The sequence below is a fragment of the Lepidochelys kempii genome, chromosome 2 (genome assembly GCF_965140265.1).
Source record: "Lepidochelys kempii isolate rLepKem1 chromosome 2, rLepKem1.hap2, whole genome shotgun sequence".
Taxonomy (NCBI): domain Eukaryota; kingdom Metazoa; phylum Chordata; order Testudines; family Cheloniidae; genus Lepidochelys; species Lepidochelys kempii.
Window position 1 is genome coordinate 190817758 of NC_133257.1, and position 22828 is coordinate 190840585.

Here is a 22828-nt window from a genome sequence, read left to right on the forward strand (position 1 = left end):
TGAAACAGTGATGATTGAGTTCTAAAGAAGTATGCAGTGCTCTCAATTAGGTGGAACGGCACCAAGGATAGCCCCGATTTTCTTTCGTACAATTCTAGGTTGGAGCCTAAATTAAATTTAATTTGAGATGGAATTTAGAGGAATTAGTTAGTGTTTGCACAGTACTGTGAATAAGTACTTATTATTATGGATTGTGAATTTGCATTCCCATTCATTATCTTTTTTAGTCATAACTCCTGGTATAACTCATGTTTAGGCACTTTTGAAAATCCCACTAGACTGCCTAACTGATTTTTAGGTTCCTAAGTGTCTTTGAAAATCTGGCCCTAAATTCGACCCTTGCCACTAGGAATCACTCTGAGTGTCCGAACCAGTGATATGGCATGGGCAAAAATGGTGGTTCCAAGAACCATCCTGCCATCCCTGTGCAGAATGGCTCAGGGCAGGTGTGATGGAAAAACATAGTGTGCACCTTTGAAAATTAGAGTGGTATGCTCCCTAGCTAGCACGTGTTGTACACTGCAACATATACTTATTTTGGTGGGGGTCTGGCAACCTACCTATCAGACTACATACACCCTTTGCAGCTGTGGTTCTCCTGCCCTCCCTTCCTGGAAAGATGAGACTTCCGAATTTTTTCTTCCCCTGCTCCAACCACCACTGTGCTTTTGGTTCTGAGCTATTAGAGAATATGTGATTCAGAAGAAAACACACCAACCAGCTAAACTGAATTTAGGTAAGTTCAATACCCAATTCAGCAAGGTACTGATGCACATGCCTAACTTTTGGCATGAGTTTAGATCCATCATACCACATTTGGGGTGTTTCAAAATAAAATCAGTCCCAGGTACTGATTAGGGAAGAGAACAGCTTTATTCCAGCTAGAATAGCACACAGCATGTTTCAGCAATTTATCTACAGGGGGGGATTTGTAGTCTTTTGTTGTCTTTAATATGACCCATGTCACGTGTGCTTGCTGAACTGGGATTTCAATTAGGCTAGAACCTATAGGAAAATTCGTCTCTCCAATTCCTGCTGCTGATCTCAGAGTGGCCAAGTGATCCACAATACAGATCAGAGAGGAGACCTATAGATGTGTAATAATTAGGGATAGAAAAGGGTTTGTGGGAACATAATGAATGCTTCCAGTGACAGCTCTGGATTGCACATGGTTTATATTTGTTCATTTCTAGATTGTTTCCAGGCTTCAGTTGGCTACAAAAGAGGGATTTTCTTCTACAGTACTGCTATATTGATGGTGTATATCAATGTTGGGAACATCTGCAGGGTATTGAAAGATATCATAAAACAACAAAAAGGAAGAATAGTTACAAAAGTATTGCAAAAATAAATTCAGTTTAACATGTGAAAATACTATCCAGAATCTAAATACAAAAGATATGAATTATTTTGTTATTAATGACAATGTCAAATGGACAAATATTTTGCAGTTACACAGGGGAATATCTGATAATGTATGGTAAATGTCTAAAAATTAATTATTTCTGCATGTCCTGCAGTAACACGATCTAAGGGATGCTTAGGTATTCATGTACGGTAGATGTAGTCACAGTCTGTGCTGCCATAAGAATTTTCCTACCAACCATCACTGAGGCCCTGATCCAGCAAAGCATTTAGGCACATGCGTAACTCTATCACGTGAGTAGTCCAATTGATGCTCACAGGACTACTCATATATTTACGTGCTTTGCCCGATAGGAGCTTGATTGCTACCCCATTGAACAACGTACTGAGTGCAAAACCATCAATGTTTTTGTGTTTAGGATGGAAACAAAGGAGGGGTTAGAAACAAAATTAATATTTGAAAGTGTGTTTTTATTTTATAACATATTGACACAAAGCACTGCCATTGCTTGAGGACATAGGAACAGACTTTTACCCCACTGAAGTCAAGGGGAGTTTTGCCATTGACCTCAGTATATCTACACTGCGATAGAAGACTGACAGCAAGGCTGCAGTTGACCCGGTCAGCTGACTCCGGCCCATGGGACTCAGGCTGTAGGAGTATAAAACTGCAATGTCACTGTTCAGAGACAGGCTGGAGCCCAGGCCCTGAGACCCTATGAATGGGGAGCCCAGCTCCAGCTCAAATATCTGAACTGCGATTTTATGGTCCCACATCCTGAGCCCAGGGAGCCCGAGTCAACTGACCCAGGCTCTGAGATTTGGTGCTGTAGGTTTTTTTAATCGCAGTGTAGATGTACCTTGAGACTTGGTGCCATGGGTTCTTTATCACAGTGTAGATGTACCCAATAGGACCAGGATTTCGCCCATGGCTCCTAGGCTTCAGTCTGCCTCTCAATATCATTTCTTCCTTCACTTGGCTTGATATTGTGTCTCAAAGACTCACACACGAGCACCCATCCTACTCAGTCATTACTCCTGAAGTTTGACAGATGAATGGGCCTTTAAAAAAAAAAAGGGGGGTGGGGGGATGACACATTCATACGCCTGCCTATTTCGTTCTCACTCTAAAATCTCTCTCTGTGACAAAGCTTGAGGGAAACACTAAATCTGAAACAGAAGATTAGACAGATTTATTGTGGTGGAAAGGGGACTGCATTATGACCAAAACATAGATAATTCAGAATGAAAAGAATATTAGAGATTCATTTCATTTCTTTAATAAGAGTGTGGGACGTTTCAAAACAAAAATTTTTAATATTTCTCAGTTTTTTAGTCTGATAGCCAGTGAAGTTGTTAACAAAAATCTTCCACTTCTGGTGCGTGAATGCATGGAGACTACGAACACTGGGAGGCTATGCGTTTATCATTAGTTTTAAGGGTTCTTATATGAACAATGTCACTATAAGCATAAAAATGAAGATGCTTTATTCTAAGAACACTATCAAATGCTGTGTGAAAAGTCAGAATTGCCTGTCTGCGGCTGACAGAAAGAGCCAATATCACAGTGCAGATGTCTGTTGTCTTTTAATCCCAACTTCACTGTCACAGGTTTAAACTACAGCCTGGAAATACACAGCCTTGGGCCATATTCTAATGTCAGACCGATGGTTTACATCGCTGTATGTTTCCACAAATCTGAAAGGTTAGTGGAGGAATTACCACAATGTGTCAGTGGCTTGGGGGTCCCAGGTTTGCAAATTTAGAATTCATCCTGAATGAATAATGGAAGATATTTTCCACACTTTCAAACTTAGTTAAAACAAGTCATTACAGTGTTTGCTTTCTGTGAAAATTCTAGTGAACACATTTTCTGGCAAGAAGATTCACTGAAACAGCAAATTTAAAGTAAATACTGAAAATGTTTACATAAAGCAAGTTTCAAATTCATAATCACAAGTATGTGCATGAAGAACTGAATGCCAAGAGTTACATTCATCCAATCAATGAACGGAAGTATGCCACGTGATCTACATATTCATGTCAAATACAATGAACTGCTTGTTACTGAGGCTACGCACCACACTTGGTAAGAGGAGGCACACACAATTGCATTAATTTATAAAAGCATTTCAGTTCACCTTTAAATGGTTTATTTAAAAAAAAAAAAAAAAGGATTATCTGGATTCTTTTTTTTTCCATGGGAGAATCACAACTGCTGAATAGAGAATGTGCCTTCATGCACAAGCTGAATAGTGACAGCAAAGTAGTGACAGCAGTCTCTCTTAAGAAGGTGCAGTTCTTGCTGAGAACTGTAAACAATCTTTAATTGATTTCTAGGGGAAGCCAGAGCATATTATTGCTTGCTGTGAGCTGCCTGACAGGCAATCTGTCACCAAGCCTTGTGACTCACAAATCTAAAGGCTCAAACTCAGCAGTATCTCAAGAAGCTTTGCAAGTGAAACACTGCATACCCAGCAGCTGTTTCCCTTTCCAATTTTAAGCAAAAAAACAGATGGAATCCATTGCTAGATAACCCCTCCCCAACATACACCTTGCCAAGGCCACCACCTATACTCCTGCACAGAAAACAACAGGAATATTCCCTTTTGTTTCTAAAAATTCCTTTCAATGATAGAAAGAAAACCCCTAATATCTGTATCAAATGATCTCCAGTATTTTTAAACGTATCACATATTTTAAATATACACAGCTAGATCCTCAACGGGTGTAAACTGAAGTAGGCAGAAACAGGACACTTTACACCACTTGAGGATCTGTGCCCTAGAATATATACGAAGCACAAGATCAATCGGGTGACTACTCAAACGCTGTAAATGATGTGGAAGCATTTAGTGCATTCCAAGTATTTCTCATCTCTGCACACGATTAATATTTATCAGGCACCACAAGGGCCAGGTTGTGGCAGTAGAATCAGACTTTAGGCAATGCAGAACCATCTCCACCCCGAGCACCCCAGCAGAAGCTCCTGTATGAATTGTGCCTGCTCAGCATCTCTCAGGATCAGCTCCCAAAATGCTTTGCATTGCAGGGATACACTGATCTCTCTACACTCAAGCTAAAACATGGTACTTTATGTGACTAATGCACTCAGAAACAAGAATGGAATTCAATAGCAAAGAGTGACCAAAACTTCCGATACCAGCTCAAAAACCCCAGAAAGCAGAGAAGCTGGGGGGTATGTTATTTTCTTTGATGATATAGATATAGATATACACACATGTGTACACACACACACACACACACCCAGGAAAGGCCATAAAAATGCCTTACGTGAAGAGCAATGCACACTAACCTATCTACACACAGAGGTCAGCAGCGAGAACTGGCATCAACAGGAGTCTATTCCTGTTAGGGGGAAAATAGTCACTGGGAGTTGAGAGTGCTGAGAACCCTTCAGAAGACACTCAGAATCAGGCTCTTTGACAAACATGCTTCATTCATTTATGGCATGATGCAAGTCATGCATCTTGGCAGCGGGTTAGACTAGATGACCCTCGCTGTACCTCTTAACCCTATGGCTCTCTGATTCTATGGCAACAATTATCAGTCCCACTACCTAAATTGGACTTAAGTAGAGCACTGACCATGTGCTGGCCCTCTGTGCGGGTTGAATTTCACTCCATGTGAATTAACAGGAATACAGGAAGGCCTCTATGCCTTAAGGATGAACAGAGTGAACTGCACTCAGAGCACTGGGAGAAAAGTGGTCTTATGGTATTCCACATTATGAAACACAATCATTCAAGAACATTTTGTTCAGGGAGGTGCAAAGGGACGGTTGTGCAAGTGGGAGTAATAGAAGAAAAAACCCCAAATCATATCCTTTTAAAAGGAAAATTGAACTCTTAATATACAAAGCCAGTGCTGGAAGCAACATCCATATTCATTCATATTTTAATAGCAATATTGGAGCAAGTCCCCATATGAATACAAATCTCAGCTTCCACACATAGCTCTAGCAACTAGGGCTTCCAGACTGCAATCATATCCCATGCAAAAAGCCTGGCCAAAAGAAAGAAAAGTAAACGTTAGCTAATATTGCAAATGCTTAAAATAGGTCCTATGCTCCAGTTCTGCATCCCCAAACTACCACAATAGGAGTTTGTTTCCACTGAAATCAATGGCAAAATTCCCACAGAATTTAATGGGAGCAGTCTTAGGACCCTAGTCAGTTTGACAGGGCCTAGTCTATGGGATCTATACATAGGGGTCTTTCCACGGACTTCAATGAGTATTGGGTCAAGCCTGTAATACAGAACAGTGAGACACTGATGCCGGGAAATGCACCAAGTGGCAATGGCATGAAGAAATACTTATAATTGGGATTTTACTTGCATTTATTTTCCAGATACTACTGCGATGGGTGCCCATACGGAACCTGGCAAGCTAGAAAAACAGAAATCATATCCTCATAGTTTTCAATAAAATAAATGCCTGAAGATAGAAGCATCATCCCCCACAGCTTGTGAGCCACAGGCTTCATCAGTGGCCTTTCTCTACATTTTTTGCTAGTTTATATACAACTTCAAATTCCTATGTGAAAAATGCATCTACAGTAAAATAACATGCATGTTTCCATTCTACAATATGTCTGCATTTTGTGTATAAAGCTACAGTGCTTAAATCACCACAGTAAGTTTTTTGTTTGTTTGTTTTTTAAACAAAGATATTGTGCTGCCTCATGGGAAAGTCATGCACATTCACCATTACAGAGGCAACAAACTTAATCCATAAATGTATCTAGAACAAATGGCAGCAAATTGTGGACAAATGTTTTGCTTTCACTGGTGCTCATCAGCACAATCCAGCTAGTGACATCAAAGCTCCTGCTAACAAAACAAAAAGGGAACAGGTTTCTTGAGGTCTTTTTATTTGTTTTTTAAACTTCTCAGAGATTTCAGCCTGGGCAGTATATTTGAAGATGCAATTTGAAATCAGTGCTTCTTGGGAGAACATGTTACATGTTTAAATTACTAATACATAAATTATGAATGACTAGAGGTAAAGCAGCATAGCTCAGAATTCCTATCCTGGGCCAAATGTAGCTGCATAATTTTTACCAAGGCTACCTCCTGGCAACTGGAATCAGATCCAGGCTACCTACAACCACATTAAAGAACAAAAGCCACACGTGTTGCTATAACAGGGTTTTAGCATGGTTTTCCTGACCAGCCAATACGGATATTCTGTCTGAGAACCAAATTAGAATAATGTTACAAAACCTTTCTATGGACTGGCTAGATGGCTAGGCCAAGAATTTCAAACCTTGGTGTCTACAGTTAGTCTCCTAAATTCATATTTAGACACCAACCTGATTTTCAAAAGACTTGAGCAGCTAACAGCTTTCCTGGTCTCATAATCAGGTAGGTGCCTAAATATTATTATTACAATAGCAACTAGACGCCACAACCAAGATTAGGGCCACATTGTGCTAGACACTGTACAAAGACACATTTGGAGACTGTCCTTTGCCCTATTTAGATTGAAGAGATTTAAATTTAAATCGACAAAACAGGGAAACAGGCACAGAGAGATTAAGTGACTTGCCCAGGTCCCACAGCAGGTCAGAGGGAGAACCAAGAACAGAAGCTAGGACTGATGAAACCCAGTGCACTGTCATAGCCACTGGACCAGACTGCTTCCCATAGTTCAGATGCAATCCTCAGGGGAAAAAAATTCACTGTTCACACTGGCCAGGGAAGCCATGTTTAGACCCTACAGCAAACATGGTTGTTCCTAAAATAGACAGGGTTTGTCTCTCCAGCTACATGAACACTTTGTTTATTACATCCCAGTCTTTGACTGAAGCAACGGCCAGAATATTAGAAATGGAACTGCGTGCAGAGTAGCCATAAAGGGCCCAAGTCTCCATTGCCCAGAACTTCATGCCGTCACTTATCCCAGTGCAAAGTGAGTGTAAAATGTTATCACACAAAAAAGGCAGCATTCTGGACCCACGTCATACTGCTGTGAATGAGAACACAAGGTGCATGGCAATGGTGAATTGTCTCTACAGATGACTTACTCTATTGATGCATTCTCAAAAGTATATTCTTTTGCTGTACTGTAGTAGCAATTTTCCCTCCTTTGTGTAGATGAAATGTAAGGACTACATTATGGGTGCTTCCTCATGGCACAAAGGACATGTACAAAACATACACTAAAAACACTTCCTTCTGTTTTATTGTAAAATACACTCTTTGGAGATTGTAATTGAGGTTATGAAGCAATTGGAAGAAGCCTAGCTTAAAGCAATATGTCTATTTGATATAAATGACGAAATTGGTTTGCTGGGAATAACAAACAAACAAACAAACAAACCTTATGACCTTAGGCTCTATAAAGCAAACAAACCAATGAAACAGCTCCTTATAATAGCCCCGAATGCATGCATAGTATAAAGTGTATAAAGAACAAGAGTACTTGTGGCACACCTTAGAGACAAATAATTTTATTTGAGCATAAACTTTCATGAGCTACAGCTTTTTTTTTTCTCTTCCCACTGCATGCATCTGATGAAGTGAGCTGTAGCTTACGAAAGCTTATGCTCCAATAAATTTGTTAGTCTCTAAGGTACCACAAGTACTCCTGTTCTTTTTGTGGATACAGACTAACATGGCTGCTACTCTGAAACCTATAAAATGTATGTAACATTGGAATGTCTGCACCGATAGACTACTACAAAGCTAGGAATGGGTAATGCTAGCTACATTTACTATATACCATTGTTGAGTGCATGCAAATAAATGAAAAACTTCATTCAACTTGGATTAAAAATAATATTTTTACATTTCATTTTTCAAAGTATATCATGTAGTTTACTTTGCCACTGATTATTCATACAATTTCAGTACAGTTTGCTCATTCTTTCCCTCTGCATTTTCCAAGGTTTTTTTTTATTACCTTCAAAACACTGCCCTGAAAAAAAAAAAAACCACACACAGCAGAAAAACATCAAACTTTGTAACAGACTGTTTAGCAGTGCAAAATAGAATTACACAAATAGTCTTTATTATTAGATGGGCCTAGTTAAGACTAATATGAAACCACATTGACTTTTGACCCATTATAGCAGCTGAGAATCTATCCCTTTGTGTTGTGACTGGTGATCCACTTTCTTTTTCCTTTACATTGTATTGATGTCATAAATAAAGAGGACAAGTATAACCAGGCTAGCATCATTATGACAATGAAGAACAGTAAATGGATTCCCATGATCATCTATAAAACATACTAATATTTAGAGTTATTTTTATAACAAACGAATAGAAGATATATCCCTCGCAGCTGAACTCTGGGTGCTTAAAGCATTACTATCTGATAAATGACCTAGCTGTCCTCCATGGAAAAGAATTTTAAGTCCCATGCACCCATTCAAACAGTATGAATTCTGGGCCTCTAAAGATACTATTATGCCACAAGTCAAGACTTTTGCGCCTTTATAAAAGATTAGTTAAATAGATTAGAAGTGACTGGGAAAACACCCCTGCAATGTGAAAAATGAACATAAAAGAGATCCTAATAACTAGGTTTCTTTATGGAACTGTGTAGCACAATATGTATCAGACAAATGAAAATTCTAATGAAGTGAGGTGACATTAAAAAATTCTACCAGAATGCTGTTGTGAACAGACACTTTACTTTGTAAAATATAATTAACAAACAATAAGCAATGATCATATTTGCACCCCTTGTTTTTAAATTTACTTTCTTTCTAAGTTGTGGAAGTGAATTTATTCCCCAGGAAAGTTGCCAGATTGACAGCACTGAGAACAGATGGATTCCATGTATATACAAACACATAAAACAGCAATCCAGGTTTCTTCCCATTGTTTTGCCTAACCCCTGATCTGGAGGGCCCGTAAGTGTGGGAGGGTAATTCAGTCTCCATTCCATCTTTGGTCTTTATGTTGAGACCACCACCAAGGTTGGCTATTGTGATGTTTTTTGCCCACTGAGAACTAGGCAGAAGCCACTGATGCATTTCACATAGATTACGGAATAATCATTAGTTGATAACAGCTTTCCTTTATTACCAGCCCAAGTCAGTTTGAGCAAACAGTGCAGAAGCAAAACATTACATCCTGTGTAACAGGGCTGCCGCTAACAGAGCAACCCCTCCCAGCTAGAGAGTTCCCTTTGCAGCAGCCTCCTTCTCTTCCCCCTTTTCAGTGCCCCTTACAGATTCCACACAGCCTCTCTTATAAGACCAATCACCCTCCACTTGTGGCTGGTTTAACGCCCAGATTGACCAGTCAAGTCCACCATTGCACTACAAAGGTTCACAATTATCTCTGGTTCTTCTGCCAGCCACAAGGAGCTCTTGCCCTGCAGCGTGCTCTTCAGGGTGAGACAGATGTGAGAGGTGACCCTATGGAGTTTAGCCTTCCTGACCTCCCTCTTTTGCCAGTGTCTCCCCTGTTCTGAGGGACAAGGCAGTCTAGATACTACCCTCCTCCAGAGTGCTCCTCCTGAATGGCTGAAAGAAAGCCCTACCCCACCCTACACTTAGGGTGACCAGACAGCAAATGTGAAATATCGGGACAGGAGGTGGGGTGTAATAGGAGCCTATATAAGAAAAAGTTCCAAAAAATTGGGACATCTGGTCACCCTACCTATACTACACGGCCCCTTAAAGGAATACTGTCCAGGGTTTTCCCCCTGTATCAAACTCCTGCTTCCCCTCTTCAACTGCCAGGCCATTACCTGGGCCTCTGTTCATTCCAAATCCTTGGAACAGGTCCTTTGTCCCTCCCACCCCCCACAGCTCTTCTCTTAAAGGGCCCATATACCCCGGTACCTCCTGCTACCAACCACCATTCCCAACCTTCTTACATCTCATTCCTTTGAGAATTCTTATGGCTTAGATGATTATTGCTCTGCATTTTCACCTTTGAATAAGACTCTGCTAAATCTGCTGAAGACCGAACACTTTCTTAACGTGCTTCCAAATGCACGATTGAACAAGGGACTTAAAGCACATGCCTAACATTACACATGAAGGGTCCCATTGATTTCATTGGGACCCTTCATGTGCTTAAAATTAGTACATGCTTAAGGACCTCCTAAATTGGTGGTTCGATTACTCTTTTTAGAGAGACATTGAATCATACATTTCTCACAATAAATGAGCAAACAAATCTCTACTTACGAAACAGTTGGCAATAGAGGACCTGTAAACTTCTCTTCATGGTATCCTCTGGTCTTGCTTGTCTGCCAGTTTATTCATGATTCTGTCTAGAAAATTAAAAGAATAAAAAAAAATCAATGATTAATTGCAAGAAGAAATTCCTCCTGCCAAGAGGCAGCTGCATAGGAAAGTAATGTAGGTTAGCAAAAGGGAGACTGGTTCCCTAGTCTTTGTTTTACACATTGTATCCAGACTCCCCAAACAGCACATTGGTACAGGCATGGTTGTGGTCAGAAAGGCAGGCACAAAACTGTGATGACAAAGCAAGGGCATAGAACATCAGCACTAAGAAATTATTCTTGTATTGTGCATGGGACTTGATAAACCCTGAGATTCTGCTGTGCTTAGTTAGCCAATTCACCCACTGATTTATTTACTTCAGGACAGAAATAGGTCCAGAATATTTAAAATGTGCATTAAAGATCCAATGGACAATGAAGGATCCTCTAGAGATTTTAGAAAAATATTGGCTATGTGTGTGCTATCTGAGGAATTTTCAAGATGAAAAAATTAATTCCCAGGTATAGGATTTATCTGTGAAAATCCAGCACATAGCAAATTTATGGCCAAGTTACCAATTGTTCAAAAATGCTAGTTTATCATGGAAATGACAGTGGGTCTTTACCAGCATTGACGCAAATGCAATCCTTTAATAGGAGTCTTAAAATGATACAAATATATTTTTGACAAATGTTGGATGGCCCAGTGGCTGCCAACCATGGTGTGTACTCAAAACCAATTCACAAGGAGTTTGGTGATCTTGGTCTAGTCCCAAATCATCATTTGGCCATATCACAAGACTTCCACTCAGCAGGCCCATTTCTGATTGTGGTTTTGGGGAAGGCCCGCCACTGGCATAGCAGAAGTGAATTTCAGATACCTCAGGTATCCATCTGTTTATATAGTACTCAACACTGTATTTTTGACCCAAAGACTTCAAATGAGGGATACAGGTGGTTGTGCTAAACTGAGAGTACCAAATTGTGCTGCTCAGGTATCACAAAGGGGCCAGAACCAGTGGAGACAAAGGGGATGGGATCTGCCTACAGCTGTCCTCTTAAGAAGTCTCCTGGCAAGGGAAGGTTCTCAAAATGATGGTGGAGAAGTAGGTTGGAGCACAGTATTATACTGAAAATTTTCAGCTGGTCTATAGTCAGCCATTGTAACTTGGATCAGCCCCTAAGGTGCTCTAAATTATGCCAGAGCTGGGGTTGGAGTTGGGTCAGCTAGAGAACCAGGGAGCCATAAAACTGGCTCCATGGTAACTCTGCCTTTCTCCTGAGCTGAGCAGATCTTGGGAAAGTGGAAAAAATGTGTAGACGCACCATCTTTCCTCCTCTCCAATACAGTGAACACTGCAGTACCGTGTTGAGAAGTTTATGCAGCAACTGATAAAAATGTGTGCCTCGTTGCAAAATGTGTTTTCAATAACCTGCATAGATATTTTTCTCCTAAAATTATGTAATAATGAATCACAATCACATTGTTCTGCTCAAGGTTAAAAATAAATGCATAAATCAGAAGCACAACACAAATGTGGTTCCAAAATGTCACTGTGAATAATAGAGGGACGAGGGGGTTGAGGCAATATTTTTAACTGGACTGACTTCGTTCGGTGAAACAGACAGGCTTTCGAGCTGCACAGAGTTCTTCTTCAGATCTTGTCTCTTTTACTAACAGAAGTTGGTCCAATAAAATATATTACTTCACCCATCTTCTCTCTATAATAGCCTGGGACCAACACAGCTACAACAACACTGCAAACGTTGTGAATAATGTCATACTTGGTACTCAAAGAAAGAATAGCATTCAAAATTCTAACACTGATAGGAGATTATACATGGAACACTGAGGGCATTCTCCTGAATTCTTCTCAATAAAAATAATAATAAAAAAAATACAGTCAACACTACACAGCACTTGATATCTCGTAGCTTTCAGTTCAAACTTTTTCATCATCCAAACTAGTGAAGGCATTTAGCTGTCATTTTTACATGCTCTGGTATAAATCCTTCAGGGCTTCTTTAAGAGATATCTTGAAGACATCAGATATACCAGCCAAGACAATAAATAGCACTTCTCCACTGAATAAATGCCAAAGGAGTTTATGAAAACAGAAGAATCATATTTGACTTGCATGTGGAGGTCTCCTAGGATTGCCACTTTTATTGCCTCTGTTGTGCAACGGAAGAGGGAAGAGGAGTCTTTGTTATGTTATCAAATACAGAAGTTTATATACACAGTGACAATGATCACTCTTGCAGTCTTTCCTTTTTATTTTTTCATTTTAAAAAAAAGTAGCCCTTAGTAAAATGAGGAACCTTGAGTAGTTTGTATAGTGCAAATCATTTGTGTTTTCTCCTAAATTAAAGTAACCATCACTGAATTTTTTAAAAATTAAATTGAATTGAGGTTCATGATGATGTTGGTGAAACCCACATATATCATGAAAACCCACTGAGGAGTGACCCATTTTTATTTTGGCCTGAGTAGCAAACAAAAGGAGAGAGGAAGATTTTCTTAGTACAAGCAGGTGCTTTCCTATTTATATCAGAGGGAGCAAGATCAGGGCCTCCTGGCTCTGTTACTGCACTCATTGAAGTGAAAGGCAGAAAATCTGGGCCTGTATGCACAAACCAGACATACAATAGTTCATTACAATATTTTCCAAAACAGAGACAATCACACAATTTTATGTTTAGCATAACTTAAATTAATATCTCAACCAAAATATACACAGCAGAAGATCCTCATTGCACAAACCACTTACGAGATCTCCATTGCCCTGTTTACAGCTTATGTCTAGCAGGATTTAAAAAAAAAAAAAAGACTAAAGCAAAGTGGTATAAATAAAAAGAACACCCTCCCCCACTCACAAAAGCTGCTTAATCACAACCCTGAAATCAGTGTAATGTGCCAATTGTTTTGTATTGTGCTTGGCCACAGGGATATAATAATCACATGTTTCTGACTGCCTGCTGGAATTATTTGCATTTCTTTACTATCCCCATTCTATTGCTGTCCATAGTGTTTAAGTGTTTACTGAGTGTAAATTCCATCTTGGTGTGTATAATGAATTATATGCTCTTGTATATTTAGATAAGAAAGAAACCACTCTATTTAAATGGATTAGGATAATTTATGCCTCTCTAAGAGACAGAAACTAGACTTGTGCAAGGTAAAAAACATCAAGCAGGGTTTTAGTTTGAAATCTTTCATCTTTATGTTGCTGGTGAACCTTCTCAGTAATGCTTACATAAAATTCTACACAGTAAACTGAGTGAAGCTCTATGGGCCAAACTCTGCCTTGACTTTACAACCCATTCCATTCGATTAAAGTTGTTGAGGTGAGTCAGGGCAAAATTTGGACACGAGTGGAAAAAACAAACACAACAGGAGGAGGTCCTAGCATTTTAAAATCATTTGGGTTTTTTGGGGCATGTGTTTGGGAGGGAATACTTCTCTCTCCCACCCCAGAATTGTGTTTTTCAATGCATACAAAACATGGAACAATAGCAAGTCTGAAATGGCAAGGAGATTTTCATCCACAGAAAGACAATCTTTGCATAAGTTTGAAAACAAAAGTCATGTTGATTTTCTAAACAGAGGTACTGATGAATTTGGAAACCGAAACTAGGCTGATTTTCCATATAGACTGACAGATCCTACAACCCTTACTTACACTGAATAGTATTACTCAGTTGAGTAGCCCCATTGACTGTACACACTGGGACCAAAAGAAGTGATTAAAGGCAGTATGGTGTGACAGAGCCAAATGGATTGCCCTACATTTGGTACCAGCACCAGATGCAATGGCTTTGAAAATGTAACACATTTTGGAAATTGAAATTGTTCTGTCTATCTAGGGAAGTTCAGACTCTTAATCTTTTCAAATTCAAACAGCTATGAGATTTCTAGCTGTGGGGGAAAAAAACAAACAAACAAACCACAACCACCCCAGAACTATATGTTATCCATAGCTTCTGAATTTGTTAGGAACTGCACATAGCTAATTTCAACTAGCCAGACTGCTTTGAATATAATGTTTATATAGCTTCAATTCAAAAGTGATTTAAGCAGCACCATGAGGACAGTGGAGTAATCTTTAAAAATCCCTGATATGAAAATGTAAGTTGGAAAATGAAATGTAGATAGACAAACACACAGAGAAGTTCAGAGAATATTAAGGTTGCAAAGTCAAGTATTTAAAAGTAAAGAAGAGCCAGAATTAAGGTTGCCTGTGCAACCTTAATTTGGCCCCTTTGAGCATATGCATTATGATGCAGTCTTTAATTACACAAGGGCCACGAAACAGGCTGTTGTCATGATTTTCTGAGAGCAGCCTGAGAGAAATGACTAAAGCCTGCTGACCCCAGCCTTGTCTTGGAGATGGGACAGCAACAATCCATAGCCAGCAGTATGATATATTACAGAGATGACCTGCAATAAGTATGGATGTATGTCCAATAATTTATATTTTCCACAGACAAAATGAAGATCATCCATCTGTGCCACCAGTGTAGTCTTCTCCCTCTCCTGACCTGAAGTTTGTTTACCAGAGGTCTAGGATGCTGAGAGCATCCAAATTGAGCTGGAGAAAACCCTTGGCAGGTTTTTCCAATTATTGCACCTAGGAATGGTAGGTTAGATTCTCAATGGTAGCTGTGAGGGCTAAGCTGCATTAAACATTGATTGGTGCATGTAGTTTTGCACACCATTTGTGCACATAAACAATGGAATTTGCATGCACAGGGCCGGTTTCTGATCTTAGGTAGGCCAATGTAAACCCAGAATAACTCCGTGGTCTTGAAGTGAAATTGAAACAGACTGATTTTCATTGTACAAGCCCAGTAAAGTAAAGCAAGTAGTAAACAGAAAAGCATATTTTGTAAAACGATACAAAATAAAACAGATTTTTAAAATTCGTTAATTTAAAATAATTAAGCTATTATTAGAAATCCAGGTATATTGTCTGGAATTGTGTGTGTGTGTGCACATATATATCATAGTATTCATTTTAACCTACTTTATTGATTTTTTATTATTTATATTTCATTGATTTTTATAATGTTTTTTAAAAAATAAATAACTGTTTAAAAACAGTGTGTTTTAATGTTCTGTGAAGCATTAGGAGTACCTCTGAGGATGTGGGCCATTATAAATATATTAGGGTTTAGGCCAATGTTTTAAAAAATGGGTGCCTAAAATTAAGTTATTAGACCCATATGTAGGCCCCTAAGCAGTGGCCTGATTTTCAATAGTTTGAGCACCAAGCAGCTCCCTCTGAAACTCAGGTATTGTCTATATTACAAGTTGCACCATTATATAACTGAAGGTGTATTTTAAATCAATGTAATTAAACCAGTCCAAGTTTGTGTATAAACCACAGCTTGATCCATTTTTAATAGATAAACTGGCGAGAGTTTATAGACAAGGCCTCAGATATCTAATTTCAGATACCAAAGTTCAAAAGTATTAGCTGAAGTGTTGTGTGTCTGAAAAGGACCAACATGCTCTGCCCTTTATAATGTGAAGTACTGCACATACAGTGCAGCTTCACACTGGATGATTAATAGATGTGTGAAATCCCTATGGACAGCTGGCAATGTTGTCTTTCACAGTAAGTGATCCCCCTAGTGCCTCAGCTAAATTAAAGAGGACAATGAAGACAATGATGAATAGAAGACAAAAGACTCCAATAGAGCTGACAGCTCCCTGAACATTCAGTCGTTCATTATGTTTGAAAGGGGGAAAAAATATCAACGGTGTCTTAAATTAAGAAAGAAATGGAGGCGAATAGAAAACAAATGTCGAGACAAGCCTAACAGCCACTGGACAGCCCTCATGCCATTGTGAGTCTGTCAGATAGAAACCAGCCAATTGAAATAAATGAGAAACAGAAGAAATGATGATGAAAAAAGGGGCTAGGCAAAAGGCATGACAGTTACAGCCCATTAAGCATCCAGCCACTGTATCCAAACATCCTCTCACACCTAGCTGTTCCTTTCCCTGCTATGCATCACTCTGGAAGGAAAAACTATTGGGGAAAACATCATTGAAGACTTTGAGCTAGATTATGCTTAGCTCTGCAAGGGGAGAGAAGACCCAGAGCCTCCCAACCCCCTCTTTTGCCCCAACAAATGGTGAGCCACAATGTTGGTCCTTGTGCTTCCAGTGTTATAATGTCCTGGGGACTCTTACTGATGCAATGCTAAATACTCCATAAAAGAGTTGGGGGAAGGTCAGTGTAACACAAGGCTATGGTCATACCTGCACACTGGGTTGTGAAACTGTCCAAGCAGCGCAGGAAAAAGCAAATACTACTCCCTGTAAGAGTTCAGTAGCAGCCACTCTGCCTACCACTCAGGGAGGTGTACTGCCTTCAGGAGCCGCTGATGGACTAACGAATCTCTGCATCTCCATGGGCTGTACCTTAAAGCCACAACAGAGTCCTATCTGCAAAGATGTAAGTGTGACAGGTCCCCCTCCCCAGGGTGCAACCTGGCAATGGGGTACCACTGAGATCTCTGACCCACCAGCCTGGGCTCCCTCTCACACAGTACAAGCTTGGAAGACTTTGCAACTTGTCACAGCAGCATGTTCACCAGCATTCACACAATAGGGACACACCCAGCTGCAGTCACATGCAGGCTGTCTAACCACCAGCCTTGGACCCCAGAGCAGTACCATCCTGCCCAAGTCAAATCTGACCAGAATATGGGTCTAACACACAACCCACCTCTCCCTCAATGTGAAGAGGACCATGCACACTTGTGGTAACTGAGCCAAGATTTTCCACAGACCTTAGTCAAACACACGCTGGTTTTGATTAAACATAAAATAAGTTTAACTACTGAAAATAGATTTTACGTGATTATAAGTGATAGCAAACAGATCAATGCAGATTACATAGTAAATAAATAAAACCACAAACTGAGCTTAACATACTAGACAGGCAGGATATGAATGAGCAAATGCTCACCCTGTGTGATAAACAGGCTGGCAGATTTTTAAGGCACAAGCTGCCTTGGATTTGCAGCTTGGGTTACCCAGGTTTTCATACACAGCTTCAAAATCCTTCTAGCTTGGGACCATCACTTCCCCCCTGTTCAGTCTTTTATCCTCAGGTGTTTCCAGGTGTGTTGTTGTAGGGCAGAGGTCCCCAGTGCGGTGCCTGTGGATGCAATGGGGCCCGCCAGGGCAGTTGTGTGCGCCCGCAGGACACCGTGCAGCCGAAATGCCACTGCCGAGCACGGCCACTGGAGAACCGCCCGCCGAAATGCCGCCGAGAAGCGTTGCTGTTTCTTGGCAGCATTTCGGTGGCGAGGCTTCCTTCCGCTGCCGCTTCTTGGCGGCATTTCGGCAGCAGGTTGGCGCCCACCACAGTCTTTTAGGAATAGGAATGTGCTATTCCCACAGAAAGCTTGGGGACCACTGTTGTAGGGAGGGCGAGGTACTCACGGGATGTCGTTTTCCCCCCTTTAAATCTTCTTCCCACTTGCTGGAAAGCTCTTTCGCTGTGACCTGGGTCAAACAGTTCCCATTGTGTAGTGCTAGCAGTTCCTGGGGTAATCCCTGTGCTTGTGTGCATTTCCTCAATAAGCCATTAACATTGTTTGGCCTTTTTACTGTTGTACCTGAAAGGCTGCTTATGGGTATTTTCAACCTCACAACATGGTTCAGTAACACAGACATAGCCAAACTTCATAACTTCACATACGACAATAGCACATGCAATCCAACGAGATACTAATGTCTAGCAGATCAAGACTTTTAGAAGGATACCCCACAAGGCATACTTTGTGCAAAACATATCCTAATTACATGACAGTGGTGAATACTGGTTTGCCAGGGTGTCACAGTAAGAACCTCCTTTTTCTTTTTCTTTTTTTTGGTATTCACAGACTATCCACCACTGATTCATTTGTTCTCGTACACAGCATTTAACATGTCCTCCAAAGGATGGCTCTTGCAGCAGTACAATGGCTCTTAATATGCTGGCAGGAGCATAGGTTCAGTGCTGGCCAAGTGACATCACAACACCAATCCTTCTATACCAGGGTTTTTTTCGAGGCTACACAGGAATTACAAAGTTGACCTATTGTGTTTGCATGTTTGAGTGATTTTTTTTAAAACTTTGCGGCCTGTTTCCAAAATCCAGCCTTTATTTGGCAAAATTTAAGTCTGAAACCCTTTGGGATCACTAGTTAAAGACTGTGGCAATGAGGTTCCTTGCAGCAAGAATTCTATGTTCTTGTTCAATGTGCACTCCATCACCTATGACGATTTATTCCCCACTGTCTGGAACACAGCTGCATTCAAGCAAACAATATTTACCATCTTCGTATAATGTATACAATCTAACTTCTGGGGAATTTTTACTCCCTCAAAAAAGCAGAGCTCTCCATTATACAGACTTTTCTATATGCTCTTTGGGCCGGATTCACCTCTCCTGGTACAGGCAGAAGCCATTTGCAGGGCCTTGTCCTAGTGAGACCTCTTGCACAACAGGGAGGAATTACCCCTAAGGAGGGCAGCCATCTTTAACTCTTCTTGGGGCTTCATAGGAGTTGGCATAGATTGCTCAGGAATGTGCTCAATCAACACACTCTCCACCCAGACTTCTTTTTCCTCCTCTCACCGGTTTGATAAGCTCTGTGGTTTCTAGTGATGCCTCTGCAGGGGCTGGGAAGCCAGGAGATGGAACTCAAGTGTAACTTGAGGGGGCAGTTAAGGAATTCAGTCTTCTAGAGACAGAGTCAGATATCAAAGTGAATTGGGCATCATTCTCAGGTTGACCATTTGGGTAGCTGCATGCCATGTGGGGGCTTTGGAAATGTAGGGCTCCATGTGGCCATACTGGTCACACAGATCTATGGTTCCCACGTAGAGGTCATTGCCTCTTTTGATCATTCAGTGCTTTTGCTTCTAATCTGCATGGGAACTCAGAAGCAAAGGCAACATGAAAATACACATTAATGGAAAAAAGCACTGTGAACATCTGCGGAGTCCAGTAGAGAGCAGTACCTCTCGCACAGACCCACCTGCATGCAGAAGGGGCACTAGTGTAGAAGCTGCTTCGTAGCTGATATCAGGTTGCCCTGAGCTCACAGAACTCCCACCATGTGCTAAGGAAGGCACTCCTGCAAGCTCTATGGCACCAGCTACTGGCCTCTCTGAACACTTCAAATCTGAAGCCTTCTTAGGAAGCGTTGCTTTTCTTTTTAAAAATAATCATTTTTCCAGTTTAAATTTGGAATAACTTTATTGTCATCCATGGAATTACTTTTGATTTACACAAGAATAACCAAGAACAGGAGCAGGCTCAACGGGAACTGCAGAAGCTCAGCACTTTTCTGTAATGTATCATGCACATTTATGGTGCCACATACACACACACACCTTTGAATGGTAAAATACATAGGAATGTTTTTATAGAGTTCAGGAACAGTTGAGGGGTATGTAGAATGGTCTCCACCTATTGAGTCTTGAATAGACTGAGGATCTCTCTCCCTTCCCCTCACCAGATGCATGGAAAGCGAATCAAGGTGACTGCCCACAAAGATGGGATGGGGAATGGTGCACACGTGCAGGGCAACTGGAGAGGACCGAGTGCTGGTGTCACAGCCTAAGATCTATGCACATGCACGGAGACCTTTGCTAGCATCCATTAAGTGGTTAGCAGATTTGCCACAGCAATAAAATGCAGCCAAAAATGCTAACTAATCATTTTTGACTCAACAGGGGTTTTGGCTAAAGGTCTGGGATGGATGGATGTTCTTATTTCATCCATAGCAGACTGACCTGCTGTTTTGTTTTGTTTTCCTTTTAATATATTTGTTTGCTAAAAACTAGAGATGAGCCTAAGCCACAAAAGGTCAACTAGAAGGACAACTAGATGCATGTAGTCTGACCTCCTGCATGACCTCAGCCACAGAATTTTACCAAGTGATTCCTCAATCTAACTCAACGAATTGTAATTGAACTAGAGTGTAGCTGTTGTTGGGTAGTTTTGAATTGGACCTGATCGTACATAAAACATAATTAGGCAATTAACATTTCTGCACTACAATGGTACACAGGATACATAATTCAAGTTCAGATAACACTGGCTGTTCTTTTTGTGTAAAAGCTCTCGGCTCCACAGACACATCTCCATATAGTCAACATGATAGCAAGAGGGCTGGCCTTAGCAAGTGGCACTGACCTATGCTTAGACAAAAGGCTTTCCTTTACCTAGCAGGTCCTAGTCAGGACGACAAGGATTTAATCTATACAATGCAAGAGAAAACTGACTGTAGATTTAAAAGCTTGCTCAGATTCCTTTCATCACATTCACTTGAAAGGAATACAACATCACTCAACGGATGTAACATTTCTCTCTCCTTTTTCAATCATTCTCTTTGTAGTTCAAAATATTCTTAACGGACATGAAGATCAGCCAAGCCACAAAACACTTTTGCAAAGGAGATGGTTGGGGTGGGCAGACAAGATTGGAAGAAACACAAAGTAAACCTCGTGTGGAAAAACATGGCCTTGACTACCAACATATGTCCCATTGAGTTTCTCAGAAGATAAGCAGAATTCATGTTGGTGTCCTGGCCAAACTCCACCTTGAGTAAGGCTCTGTCTGGATAGTCCAAAATTTTCCAAAAAAATCATGTGCCCAAATTAGATTGCTAAACCAATATTTAGGCATCAAAATAAATGGGGCGTTTTTTTAAAATCCTGAGCAACCAGCAGCTCCCATCAAAATCAATTGAAAAAAAAATCAAGCAATTTATTTACGATCCTAAATGTGGCATTAGAAGCCTAACGTTAGGCACCCATTTGTTAAAATCTTTGCAATACTTTCCTTCCACCATTTCAACTGGATACAATATTCTTCTTCACCTCGTGTTCTAAGCCATTGGGTAGCGTTCCTGCGCACTGTCGAACAGCTGACATGTTTCACCTCAGCAATGGCTGTATTTCACTGGTGGATGGAGCGAGCTCTGTGTATCATCAGTTTGCTCCACAGATCTAGTATTTTGGGATCCCTTAGGAAGAGTGCTGTTATAGAACTGTAAGCGGTTAGCATTACTGTTATTAAAAAGAGAACTCATTAGGCTCCTAAAAAAGCTCATCTTTTTAAAAGTGATTATTAGAAGACTTGCCCAAATTGCCTGCTTCTGAAGAAACATTTGCAATACAAGGCCTGGAGGGAGGATATTCTGTGAGGTGCCTCTTGCAAAGTCTCCCTAAACGACATAATTCATTGTGGGAGGGGTCAGGGTACAGTTCCCTCTCCCAGAGAATGATCTGCAGCTCCTCTTCCCTGTGCCAGATTCCCCAAGCCTCATCACTGGCTTCAGGAATCCTGATACTCCCTAAAATTGCTGCTCCCATGAAGGGTAGCCCCAGGGACACCCCCACATCCTCCCCTCTTGAGAGATGACCTCAGAAAAGGTGATGCAGTCCTAGGACTGAGATGTTCAGGTAATCTCCATGGGGTTGGTGAGGGGATATGCGCACCAACCCGTACGCTCGCTCCCACATCCTCCACCCAGCCTTGTGGAGAGTCCTTGACAGGGTCTCAGGAAGGGTGGTGGAAATGATGCCACAGAGGCAACTGTATGTGAGGCAGAGATCCGTATGCAGAAGGCTCCCTCTCTGCAGGGAGTTCCATGCGATGAAGGCAGCCAGAGTTATAATTTAGCCTCAAAATCCTATGTGACAATAGGGCTGCCTTTAGCTTCCTGATGCAGACACTCAGAACCCCCTTACAAGATGGTCACGTGGCCCCTTTGGTAGTTTTATGGTGGTGGGGGAGGGAAATCACTGAGATGGTGAAGGGCAAGTGTCAAAAGAGGGAGTAGGGGAGACAAAAAAGAAAAAAATGTAAATGAAAAGGTCCTTTAATGTTTGGACTGTTCTGGCCTTCCACTTTGAATGTATGCATGCCCTCTGGCACACTTAAGCCCCATGACCTTATCAGGAAAACCATCAGGACAAAGGCCAGCAGCCCAGATGGGCTCCCTTTTAATCAGCTGAACTACTGTAAGAAGTCTTGAAGAGAAAGGTGAGAACAATCACCAAGCATTAGCTGTAGAATCTCCTTTACCATACTTGAATCACCAGCGCATGGAATTTTAGTTAGCTCGCTCATTATTTGCCATTGGCAAATCCTTGGGAAGGGAACTCCAGACGGAGATGAATTGGAACATCAGTTGCTGTTGAGTTCAGTTCAGTTGTTTCCCCTCATCCCCA

General features: G+C 40.9%; 1 protein-coding gene across 12 annotated transcripts in view; it reads right to left on the reverse strand.

The window, feature by feature from the left end:
• TMEM108 (transmembrane protein 108) overlaps positions 1-22828 on the reverse strand; it is a 386458-nt gene that overhangs the window by 110749 nt on the left and 252881 nt on the right. For all 12 annotated transcript variants that reach the window (XM_073333193.1, XM_073333196.1, XM_073333192.1 and 9 more), the window contains one exon: positions 10541-10626. In XM_073333193.1, coding sequence (XP_073189294.1) covers positions 10541-10580 — 40 coding nt within the window. In that variant the 5' untranslated portion in view covers positions 10581-10626. The remainder of the gene's footprint in view (positions 1-10540; positions 10627-22828) is intronic.